This window comes from Rhizophagus irregularis, chromosome 11, assembly GCF_026210795.1.
Source record: "Rhizophagus irregularis chromosome 11, complete sequence".
NCBI classification, from domain to species: Eukaryota; Fungi; Glomeromycota; class Glomeromycetes; order Glomerales; family Glomeraceae; genus Rhizophagus; species Rhizophagus irregularis.
Genome location: NC_089439.1, coordinates 206,096 through 218,970, shown reverse-complemented (window position 1 = coordinate 218,970; position 12,875 = coordinate 206,096). Strand labels below are relative to the sequence as shown.

General features: G+C 26.4%; 4 protein-coding genes across 4 annotated transcripts; 1 reads left to right on the top strand and 3 right to left on the bottom strand.

Annotated features, from left to right (window-relative positions):
- Nucleotides 1–535: 535 nt before the first annotated feature.
- On the bottom strand, nucleotides 536–879 carry OCT59_002619 (uncharacterized protein; the record flags this gene model as incomplete). The annotated part of the gene is made up of 2 exons (XM_066145034.1): nucleotides 536–660; nucleotides 738–879. The coding sequence occupies 2 exons, from the start codon at nucleotides 877–879 to the stop codon at nucleotides 536–538; spliced, it is 267 nt and encodes an 88-aa protein (XP_065995792.1).
- Nucleotides 880–2,734: 1,855 nt separating this feature from the next.
- Nucleotides 2,735–3,141, top strand: OCT59_002618 (uncharacterized protein; the record flags this gene model as incomplete). The annotated part of the gene is made up of 2 exons (XM_066145033.1): nucleotides 2,735–2,737; nucleotides 2,800–3,141. 2 exons carry the CDS (start codon nucleotides 2,735–2,737, stop codon nucleotides 3,139–3,141), a joined length of 345 nt encoding a protein of 114 aa, XP_065995791.1.
- A 2,606-nt stretch (nucleotides 3,142–5,747) lies between these two features.
- OCT59_002617 (uncharacterized protein) lies at nucleotides 5,748–6,156 on the bottom strand (the record flags this gene model as incomplete). Its single annotated transcript, XM_066145032.1, has 3 exons — nucleotides 5,748–5,822; nucleotides 5,904–5,931; nucleotides 6,023–6,156. 3 exons carry the CDS (start codon nucleotides 6,154–6,156, stop codon nucleotides 5,748–5,750), a joined length of 237 nt encoding a protein of 78 aa, XP_065995790.1.
- Nucleotides 6,157–8,828: 2,672 nt separating this feature from the next.
- On the bottom strand, nucleotides 8,829–9,499 carry OCT59_002616 (uncharacterized protein). Its single transcript, XM_025316921.2, has 2 exons — nucleotides 9,321–9,499; nucleotides 8,829–9,241 (listed from the first exon to the last, which is right to left on the bottom strand). The coding sequence occupies exons 1-2, from the start codon at nucleotides 9,454–9,456 to the stop codon at nucleotides 9,117–9,119; spliced, it is 261 nt and encodes an 86-aa protein (XP_025179432.1). The 5' UTR covers nucleotides 9,457–9,499; the 3' UTR covers nucleotides 8,829–9,116.
- Between the last annotated feature and the right edge of the window lie 3,376 nt (nucleotides 9,500–12,875).

Below are 12,875 nucleotides of genomic sequence, written 5' to 3'. Positions count from 1 at the left end.
TATTCATTAAAAAATATGCAAATTTAAGTTATTTAAATATTTATCTCTGTAAATTAATAAGTGTTCATTAAAAAGAATATGCAAATTTAAATTATTTAAATTTCATATAAAAGTTCCTATAAAGTAGTTAATTTGCCATCAAATATTATTTAATAGATTAATTGAATTAATTTTTTCGACTAATTTTCAATTCGTATTACTATTTTAGGATCCATATGATTATTTTTTTACGATTTGAAAATATATTACTTGTGATCGATTCAAAATTGATGCGATTGAGTAACTGCTTGGTAGCAAATCACAAAGTATATATATATTTAAATTTAAATAAATGATTTATTATTATACTATTAAGTCAAAATTTTTATAATATAATAATAATAATAATAATTTAATAGTTAAAAAATTGCAAATAGTATGTTTAAGTCAAGCATAATACTATAGTACTTAATAACTTAGTTAATAAAATATACATGCGTAGAACTAATAAAATAATGTTATTATTTTATGAATATATAAGCAATACATACAGTAATTAACAAGGACATTTCAAACAACCGCAGTCCCAGCAAGATTGGCGAAAGCCATATGAGCATGATTTTCCTTGTGGATTGCATTCATAGACAAAATCCCATTTGCAATTAGGATCAACAAAGTCAACTAAGAAAAGAAAATCAAAATAAGACAAAAAAAAAAAAATGAAATCAAGCATTGAAGACAATTCAATTATTATTTACTGCCACAGTATTGGCCTTGCGGTCTGCCACCATCGCATGTACATTTAGTACTATAATCGCAACTAGCGGAGGTGTTAAAGACGAAGAAGGACAAAAGACTCAAGGTAATAAAAAGAGGAAGAATAGTTCCGTTCATTTTCATTGTAATTTTTTATTGTTTTCTTTGACGAGTTTAATTTATAACGATTTATTAATATGGTCAGTAATCTTATTTATATTAAATTCAGAAAGTTCGATTTTCTTGACATTATGAATGACCCTTTTTGTGTACTCCGTTAACCAAATGACCATCTTGAAAATTTTAAAAACAATTTTCTTTTTTGATTTCGTAAAGCTCAGCTCGATCAACAAAAAGTCCTTTATCATAGAAAGAGAAATCATCGGAACAGTCTACTTTTGGTTAAATGTTTCTCGGGCTAAAATTAAACTTACTCATTTTTAGTTTCTCCGGCAGATTTCCTTCATTTTGCAAAAAGACCAATAAATTCAATGATACATCACGTCCCTTTCATTGCTTTTCACATGTATATGTTAATTATAGCTGAAACTTTTGATGATAATGTGAAATTAATTGATTATAAATAATTCATTACGAAACCCGATATTTACAAATAATGAAAGTATAGTTTAACTAATAAAAAGTTGCTTTCCGCTAATAATTTCGGACTAGCACATATTTGACATAACAAAAAAACAAAGAATGTACCCCTTAAAAATGAAATGTGTTAAATTTGTTGCTCATGTACAATAAATGTCTAAAAAAAGTACCATTTTGTTGCTTTTTTAGATGTTTTTTACACATGAACACAAATATAAAATGAATTTAACACATTTCATTTTTATAGGGATATGTGATTGACAAATAAAAGATAGGAATCTCCCTATTACCTTCTTGTGTATTTCTCTGACAAAATATTAATGGTGTCAAATGACAATCGTGAAGACTCTTCACACTTTCAACGTTTTGCATCTTCACATGCCGTTCTTAAACGACGGATAGCACGTGTATTAGATGAAATGACTTTGTTAAATTTACTTTCGAATTCTTGTACAAAATGATTTACAAGACGATTGTCAAAATCTTCACAAATAGAAGCAGGATCTCGGAATTGCGAAGTCCTCAGCTCCTTCATAACATATGCTTTTGTCGGCACTATTTACTTATATGGCAGGCTATGTTGCCATTAAAAATCTGTTAGCTATATCTTATTTTATTGTATATTACAAAACTTATAGATTAAAATAGTTACTAGGAAAGAAAACCGTTGTAAGTCCGGAGCGAAAAGAAAGATAAAACTCCGATTTGCGATTTCATTGGATAACGTCACGTGAGGGATAAAACGCACGTGATCGATCATTTTCATAATGGAAGACTTCACATAAAATAAATAAATAAAAATAATAATTACCGAAATATTAATGCCAACATATAATAGGTTGATTAATTTATATATATGTCAATGTTAAAGTCTATTTTTATTATAATTCTAGTAAAATTGAAAAAGTTGTAACATTTAAAATATATAACAAGATCAGATTACAATTTTTCTTAAAAAAAAATCTATTCAGAAAATTTTTCGTCTTTTTAATAAGGTTTTTCACCTTGATAACTAACATTTATAGATTTAATTGAGCATAATTTTAATATCTTTGGGCTAATCACTAATGCCACAGGTAAAGTCCACAAAGAAATTAATATTCTCCACTTTATTTTAGAAGGAAATTAAATATGTATTGTTGTAATAGTATTCTCTTGAATTTTATTAGAAAAATTAAGATTAGAGACACTTTCCGATGAAACAATCCATTATATTAAAAAAGATTTATATTTAAATTTCGCTAAAAAGCTTATAAATTTATTTTATTTATTACTAAGAGAAATAGATAATGGAAAGTCCGTACGTTACAGTCCGGTTAAAGTCTTAAGACTTACAGGTCCTAGCATATGACCGGACTGTAAGGACTCAAACTAGGACTTTAATTAGGACTTAATCCCAATGGTAAATTTTAAATAAAAAGAACATTTGTTAATTATTATTACTAAGTCATATAGTAACTTTAGTTCACTAATGAATGTGACCGTAGATGCACCTATGTCGCAGCCTGTGTGTTAGCAAATTTCTATCAATTAATTGAACTAAGAAAAACTTTTCATAATTTTTCTTCTCTTGGAGTCAATTTTCTCAGGTCTTTATCAAATTCTTGTTCAATTCGTATCGTATGCCGTGAAGTAACCGGAAAAGAAAGCTTATCACAATACAAACGGTATCATCGTCGAGCATGTTATCTTAGAGAAGACATGGAATCGGTTGCTCCAGTAGAATGGGATTTAATAATTGTTCGGATTAAAAATCTTCATCGCATCAAAATCGCAGAATTAGAAGAATATTGGGACAAAATCTAGACGTCATTATTGATGAGAAAGAAGCAATTTTGCGGGATGAATCAATTATTAATAACGAAAAAAATTGTAATACCTTTTGTAGATTAATTCTTACTACCCTATTAAAAATATTGTCCAAACACTGTTCGGTTTTTTGTTCGGAAAATCGAACCCGTTCCGAACATTTACTTGACATTTATTGGACATTCATCATGATATTGTACGTTTTTTATGTGGTTAAAAATTCTCAATCTCCGCATCTTGTATTAAATTGTAACAAATATTGTATAATAGCGTGCGAGTGTACGGAAAATTGACCCCATTCCGAATATTTATTGGACAAAAATTTTTTATAGGGCTATAGCAAACAAAGTTAATATCCATTTGACGATAGTACCCAAGGTTTATTTAATGATACTGATAAATTAAGAAATAATTTTTGGAGTAGTTAAATTATTTATAATATTATAGCTCACATTGAAATTATAAGATCTAGCGCTGGAAAAAGAGACCAAATTGAAATTTTTTTCAAAAAAAAGTTTATAAATAAAATATCATCTGATCCAGAACATTTGTTATTTTTTAAAAAAAAAAATTTTTATCGATTTTGGTCCCTTTTCCCAGCACTCACCCCATAGTACCCTCAAAGAATATTAATAAAATTTTTTTAAAAAAAAAATCATTAGTATTTTGCTAAATTGCTTTTATGTAGATGTAGATTGAATATGTACAACTTTTTTATTTTGTACTAAGGCAAATTCGTAATAGTAATGATAGATGGCATGAGACCAACTTTTCGACATAATTTGGTAGAACCTCAGAATGTTGATAATTATCCTGAGGGAGTACCGGCTTTTCTGAATCTTTGATTTTCATAAAATATGTTAAACATATCACTAATAGATGGCATTTATATATTTAACATATTTTATGTAATACTTTTGTAATATCAATGACATATAGACAGAATAGCTTTTAAATTACTAATGATTTAACGAATATTTTTGTAATATAAAGTATATAAATAACATATTTTTGGAATATTTCTATTATATACTAAATACTACTAATAAAATATTTATTATGAATATATTGGATATATGCAAAAAATCTAGCAAAATTATGACTGTTACATTTGTATGTATTTCAATTTATATATTTTGCAATTCTCAGTAGGCCAATTCATAATTGATATTTGGTCAGTTACACTAAAATTTGTGACCAATAAATTTTGTTTGTAGAAAGATCAAATATGCACCACCAAAAATTAGTCGAGTAGACAAAAATGCTGACAAAAAATAAACAAAACCATAGCTTAATAGTTTATCAATCAATCTCAAAATTGAACTTTGATCATGAGATTAGTGTAACCCGACCAAAAAAAGCCGATCGAACAATTATGAACTGGCCTAGTATTTGAAATGTATATAAATTTGGCCATGTGGAATTTTATGGTTTATTACAATAAATTTCGGTTAAAGTTTATTTTAAAACCTTTCGCTATTTATATTAAATTAGTCTACGCCCTTTCCTTCGTACTTTCCCTTCCCTCGTCCTGTGCATTCCTTATCCTTCATCCTTTCTCTCCCTAAATCTTCCCTCTATAGATTTCTTAATAATTAAAGAAACGTTTAAAAAACGATTCGATTTTTTCTTTTTTTTATTACTAATTTTTATCCTTTTTTAACGTGCCAACGGCCGAAATTTTTTTTAAAAAAAACTTTTTCCTTTAACCGGAAATTCTTAATTTTTTTATCATCTCTTTTACTTATCAATTTACTTTTCTTTTGAACAAAAAAAAGCATAAAAAGAATTTTCATACCGTAATATTGAAATAATTTTAAAAGAAAGGAACAGACCATTCAGCTGAGTATATTTTACCAAATCCTCCTTTGTAGAGAAACAGTTCCAAGTTATGATTTAAAAAATTTTTTTTTATCCCAGGTAACGGTAAGTTTCAAAAGAATGAATTCTAAACTATTAAAGAAATCATTTCTGACCTTTTTTTTTTCTTTTTTAAGAAATCGGCTTCAACTTGAAACCCGGAAATCCCAAATATTGTAAGTTTGAAAAAAATGAATTCAAAGCTTTTAGAAATTTTTTTTTTAGTTTTAGGAAATAATAAGCTTCAAGAATCCAGATAAGTTTCGAAAAATAATTCGGAACTTTACAGTAAAAAACGATTTTATTTAATTTCTTTTTTCAACGTTGACACTGCGCCAAAAATCACGTGATTCATCCGTCGTTATTGACGATGCGTTGCAAAAGTGAGAAAATGTATCGCCACTACGCTTTTTTAATTTACCGTAAAAACGATTTCACTGTACCTATTTACTATTGTAAACACATAGTCAAAAAGTAGTAATTTATTTTTTACAACGTTGTAAACACACTTTATTTGCATATATGTTTAATAAAGCAAACAATGTTATATATTACATACTACGCTAGCTAACTATTAAATTATCCATTGTTAAGTATTGATAATATAATTCTTTATATAAAATGTGTAAAAGTATCTGAAAATAAAATTATTTAATAGGCATGTTTTGCTAAAAGTAATTTGAAAAAGTCCAAAAAAATGAAACTTTCCTTAAAACGAAATAATCCCAAAAAAAGGGAGCCTTCTACTGAAATTCTACATGTTTAAGAATCCAAAAAACAATCTGTCCAATAACAAGAAGTTTTGTAGAAGCTGAGATCTAAAAAAAAAATAAAAGAAATATTAAAAATATTTCTAATTAAAGAAAACAAAAAAAAGTAAGTTTCGCAAAGAAACTTACTGTCTCGAATCTCCAGGTACTAATCAAACTACAAAAAAAAAGCAAAAAATAAAGATGTTTCCAATACTAAGAAAAAGGTAAATTTCATTATGAAACTTATCATTTCAAGATTCCAATACCCTATTCCGCTATTCAAAACTTTACAGAACCTATAAAACAAGTAAAATAATTTTTTGTGATGAGGGAGCACTTTAAGTTCTTGAGTCCATTCTTCTGTATCCAGAATCAAAGTCAAATTTTCATTTTGATTCATTATATGCCAATAGTAATACAATTCCTGTCAAAAATAGTTCCCACTGAAGTCTCACATGTCAAAAGGTCCAGACATCTGAAAGAGAAGTATTGAAATGTAGAACCTAAAAAAAGAAAAGACATTACTGTTTAAAAAAAAGAAAAAAGAAGATGAAACGTTAGTTAAACATTTTATTAAGTAAAAATGAAAAAAAAGAACTTAAAAAGGAAAAAACCCAACCGTTGAAAATTTCACATGTCCAAAGGCCTGACCTTTCTAAAAATAAAGAAAGAAAACGAAAACGAAATGATAGTTAACGTCTTATCAAATAAATAAAAAAATTTAATTCAAAAGATTTTAAAAAGTATAAGGAAACCAACTGTTAGAAATTTCACGCGTCCAAAGGCCTGATCGTCTAAAAAAAAAAAGAAAGAAACAAGAAAATAAAATTTTAGTTAACCACCAGTTAACGTTTTGTCAAATAAAAAATAATGAAAGAAAAAAAAATTTAACTTACCGCAAGAAATGCCTAAAAAGAGAAAGAAACGAACTGTTAGGAACCATTTGTTAAAAGATGAAAGAAATAAATAAAAAATTTACCAAATGTCTCCCAAAGTAACTTGAAAGAACCATCTAAAGAAAGAAAAAAATGAACCATTAGAATCATTCATTAAAAAAAATAAAGATGAAAAAAAAGAAAAAAGATCTTACCAGAATCCTGATATCCCTTCCTCTACCAATTTCTTCTTCATCGATTTTAAATTCATCATGTTTAAAATAACGAATATATTCATTCTCTAGCTTTTTCTCAATCCATTTTTTTACCGAAGTTATTTTGTCATTTAAGTTATAATATACTTGTTTTTTTTAAAAAAAAATCGTTATAAACTTTTAATTTTCATTGCATAATGCAATGATTTTTGTCTAATAAAGAAAAATATCAAAATGTTGCTAAACGTTCCGTTAAAGATTTTATTAGAGAGGGTGAGAGAAAAAGATGGGGAAGGGAAAGTGAGGGTGAGACTATGAGAAAAGAAAAAGGTTTGTTAAAGTTTAAAAAAAAAACGTGGCTGATCTGTTAAAGTCACGTTAATCACGTGACACATAATTTCATATAATCCATTAGTGCCTATAAGGAAATATTATAGCTGATACTTAAGTATAAATATGCGCATAAAACAATTGATTATTTCAGTATAATACAGTATTATCACCGTTACTATGCGATTATAAGCATTGTAGTCGCATTTTCAACATCAATATTATGAAATGAAAAAAATAATACTTAAAAAATTTTAATATAAAAAAGCCATATTTATGATATAGTCACAATGTATCAAACAACGCAATCACAGTATTGTAGATATATTGCAATTTCGTATTAACGTACAATGCATTGTTACGTTACTAAAATAACAACGTGATGAAAGCGATGTCATAAAATCACAGGTTTCAGCAATGAAAAATGAAAATGGCAGTTCTGAACGTTATACAGAAATCAAATAGTCCAAAAAAACCGAGGGAAGAAGCCTTCCAAAATCTGAATCTCCTTGAAAGCGTAATCGACCTTGAACAGTGAATCCTCACGCATTTTAATACCTCTCTCCCAAATCCAAATTCTAAAAAATTCCTCTAATCCGAAGAGCATTTATAATTCATAAAATCCATTCTAGATTGTCATTTAAAAACCTTTGGGTATTTCAGTTCTTAGAACAAGAAATTCTTGTTTACAGTCAAACCTTTATATAACGATATGTCGGGACATATATGAAATTTTTAGAAAATATCGTTATATCAAAGTTATACCGATATTTATATGTCCTCACATATAGTGGGAAAATAAAATTTTATCGGTATATCAAGTTTTTAATAGTATATCGGTATATCGAATATCGGTATATCGAGGTTAGACTGTATATTTATTTACCTACTAGTCTCTAACGACTACTAAAAAAAACTAAAGAACCAATCAAAAAATTCCACGTGATGATTGCTGCGGCCTTTTTATGCCGAAAATATTTATGATAATAGCATATTCTTAAATGTAACGCTGCCTAAAAAGAAAATAACAGTTAATGGTTTGAAACAACATTTTGTTGACACACAAAAAGGATAAGAGAAGGATAGATAGGACGAGGAAAAAGGGAAAGGAAAAGGACAAGAGAAAGGAGATAAGAAAGAACGAGTGGAAGGGATAAGAGAAAACTGAGTAGAAGTGAAAAGCGAGAAGAGAAAGAATAGATAAAGAGAAGAGAAAAGATTTCGTTGAAAATTAAATTTGAAAAAAATATCTTATTGAAACGTATAGTTACAGTGAATAAAAAAAGTTATTTTCTACTAAAAACTAAAGTTGAACTGCAATTAATATTAATATAAATAGGGGCTTTTCCCGAAGTCATATTTATATTAATATAATTTATAAAAAAAAACAAATATCGGGTGGAACTAAACGTATGTAAATTTAGTACAGGCCGAAATTCATTTGAAATAATGATAAATTGTAAATTTAGAATAAAGTTAAATCTTTTGCCCTTGTAAAGTAGTTAAGTATTCATTAAAAAATATTCAAATTTTAGTTATTTAAATATTTATCTCTGCTGTAAATTAATAAATTATTTAAAATTTCATATAAAGTATTTAATTTGCCATCAAATATTATTTAATAGATTAAAAAAAATTCGTATTACTACTTTTTAAGATCCATAAGATATTTTTTACGATTTGAAAATATTTATTACTTCTTGGTAGCAAATCACAGGTTATACATATATTTAAATTTAAATAAAATGATTTATTATTATATTATTAAGTCAAAATAATAATAATAATAATGAATAATAATAATTTAATAGTTAAAAAATTGCAAATATGTTTAACATAATATTATACTTAATAACGTAGTTAATAAATATACATGCGTAGAACTAATAAAATAATGTTATTATTTTATGATTATATAGTAAGCAATACATATATAGTAATTAACAAGGACATTTCAAACAACCGCAGGTATTACAGGAATCGCGAACGCCAAAATCACATGCTCCACCTTTTGGATTGCATTCATAAACATGATTAGCTATGCAATTAAGATCACTAAATTGAACTGAGAAAAGAAAATCAAAATAAGACAAAAAAAAAAAATAAAATAAAATCAAGCATCAAAGACATTCAATTATATTTACTGCCACAGTATTCGCCTTGCGGTTGGCCACCATCGCATGTACAGGAAGTAGGACCGCAAGCAGCGGAGGTGTTAAAGACGAAGAAGGACAAAAGACTCAAGATAAAAAGATGAAGAATAGTTCCGTTCATTTTCATTGTAATTTTTTATTGTTTTCTTTGGTAAGTTTAATTTTATAACGATTTATTAATGTGGTCAGTACTCTTATTTATATTAAATTCAAAAAGTTCGATTTTCTTGACATTATGAATGACCCTTTTTGTGTACTCCGTTAACCAAATAATTTATACCATAAATAGGTAACAAGAGGTCAGTACTCACTTACCCATTAGCTCTACAAGTCTCTTCAGCATAATGCCATCTGGCATTGTCAAAAAAAGACGTAATTTTTGGTTCTGGTTCATTCTACGCAAACTCTTGCTCGGGTCCTTTAACCACCATTACTATTAAATTTACGTTACATCAATTATTAATTTATACAACAAGTGTTTCTATCAGTTTCATAATTTGCTGTTCGCCACTCGCCCGATAGAACTTTTATGGTTGTCTTGATCAACTAATTTAGATAGATAATGATGAAGTTGAATCGAACAAAGCCCATTTAAATGATCTATATTCAATTTTACAAATTATTGAGACTTTTAAAAGTAATCTATATAACTAAAAAAATACATGAAACAATCGTAACGTTTAGTACATGAAAAAATCGTAACGTTTAGTAAATAGTTTAAATTGTGTAACTTGAAATCCTACGCCAAAACTGTGACATGCCTCCGCCCGCCTGATCTATTTATGGTTAAAAACCATGTGCATTCCAATCAACTAATCCAATTTCAGTCAAATAATGAAATTTTATCTTAATCAGAAATCAACTAATCCAATTTCAGTTAAATAATGAAATTTTTATCTTAATCAGAATTTTTTAATTTTATTTTGTATTTCCTTTTTTAAAATTTTCATCTTTTTTCATACCGAAAATTTTGATTTTTCTCATTCTTTTCCCGTTTAGGTTTAATTTTTTTTTTCCCAAACTGAAAAAATTATCCTATTGTTTCGGACTTTCGGTCTTTTAGACCGATTTTTTTTATATTAATTTTTTTTTTGATCTTTTTTTTTTAGACCATATTTTTTTTACTCTTTTTTGGACCGAATTATTTCAGAATTTTTTTGGTATTTATTTTTTTTTCAGATTCCTTTTTTTTCGGAAATTTCCATTTTTTTTTAAACCGATTTCTTTCTTTATTCTTTTTCTTTGCCCCAAATTTTTTTTTAATTTTTTATTATTATTAAATAAATAAAATATTGTATTAAATATATTTACAAAATTATTATTTTTTTAAAAAAAAAATCAAGTTAGGAAGATTGACCGACGTTTATAGAAAGATGATTAAGGTTTTTCAATTAAATTTAATGCTGGATAAATAGTTTGATTTTCAAATTCATAAAAATCATCCATATCCGAAATTCTCTAAATAATCACCAGCAGATTTTTGAATAAGATTTTAATTCAAATGGTTTAGTTAAATTAATAATTTATCAAGTAAAATGAATATCAAAAAGAATAATAATAAATGAAATGAACAGATTTTAATACATTTAATTCTTCAAATATTTTTCCTAACTGCTAAGTTGGTTATGAATTTAAGATTGACATAATATAAAATAATAAGAAATAATTATAAAATTTATAATTAATTAATAAAAATATTTGTAGTATTTTCATAATATTAAAATTTTTTCGAAAATACTTCTAAAAAGTTAATCAATTTTTATTGATAATTATTTTTTCACAATTTCTTAATTAATCCGAATTCATTCTACACTTAAACGTCAAATCATTAATATAAATAGCTACATTATTGTAAATATAATGCTAAACGTCGCCTGGGCGATTGTCGCCTGAATTTTTTTTTTTAAATATGTCACATGATGTACAATATATAAAGAGTAAAATTTATTAATTGGCTGACGGCTGATTTTTTCAAACTTGGCTAAAAATTTTTATATTTTAAAAAAATTTTTTTTTTTACAAACATATTTATCCAAAATAATCTTATCTAATGAAATTTTATTTGCAAATATTAAAATTTAAACACACATTTAAAAAAATCACTGTATTTATTTTTTAATGAAGTGATACAAATAAAAGAAAAGATAAGTAAATTACAATGATCAAGAAAAAAGATGTTAATAAAAAAATGAAATAACAATGGAGTAATGAGAAGTAATAAAAGATGAAAGGGAGTAAGGAGAAATAGGACATGATGGAAGATGAATAGGAGTGATAGGAATATGAAGAGGAGTGATGGGAGACTAAAAGGAGTGATGGGAGACAAAAAGAAGTGATGGGAAGATGAAAAGGAGTGATGGGAGACAAAAAGAAATGATGGGAAGCAAACAGGAGAGAAAAAGAAATAATGGAAAATGAAAAGATGTAATAGAAAATAATGAGAGACGAAAAGAATGGAATAATGAGAAGTAATAGGAGGTGAAAAATGATGAGAGACAAAAAATAAAAAAATGATCATGATAGGAGGTTGGGTAGCAAAAGGTAATGATAGGAAACCAAGTAAAAATAAACCATAAAGTAATAAAAATGAGGTTAGTAAGAAACGAAATATAAGATAGAAACAAAATAAAAAAAATAAAAAAATAAGAAACGAAATGTGAAGTGAAAAATAACTGAACCTTAATAATTGCAGAACCGGAAGGACTAAAAGACCTAAAAATAATGAAATAGAAATAGTAAGAACAAAGTGTAAGGATGTAAGTTAGAAATAAAAATAAATAGAAAAAAAGAAAAATACCTCGAGACCGAAATAACTGAGAAAACGAACCTTGAACCTATAATTAAAATGAGATTCGATAATATGGCGCGATCATGTGGCCAATCTGGCCAATCAAAAATATTAAATCTGCCGCATGATCGAAGACCCAGGCGATGCTTACCAATTCCCAATATAATTTATTCTAATATTATAATTATAATTTTTTATTAATTTTTGTTAACTAATTATTACCTATATTAAATTCCTAATTATACCATCTTTAATTTACTTAGTATTACATTATAATACTAAAATTTTTTATTTAAACAAACTCATTGGGTGCAGAGCAACGGGTAACTGCTAGTTTAAACTAAAAAATTTCCAATTTCATGTGTGACAATTGTGATATGATAACACAAATCACCGGAATTACATTTTAACCTTTATAATCGTGTATTTGAAAAAATAATAATTATTTCACAAAATTTCTTATGAATGATTTTTATTTGACAATGATAATCATTTGACAATGATATTTATTATACTAAATTATACATTTATATATTTTATATAGATAATAGATAATCAAGTATGAGATGATCAATTATCTGAAAATGTTCTATCGTTCGTTTCCCGTCTCTTAATTTATTTCCTTGTTTTCCTTAATAATGAAGTTACTCATGTACAAATTTTAATTAAAATAAAATTATCTAATCAATATCTTTATAATCGCGAAAAACTAAATGTAAATTTAAAATTTAAATATCTAAAAAAAAAAAATATCGTAA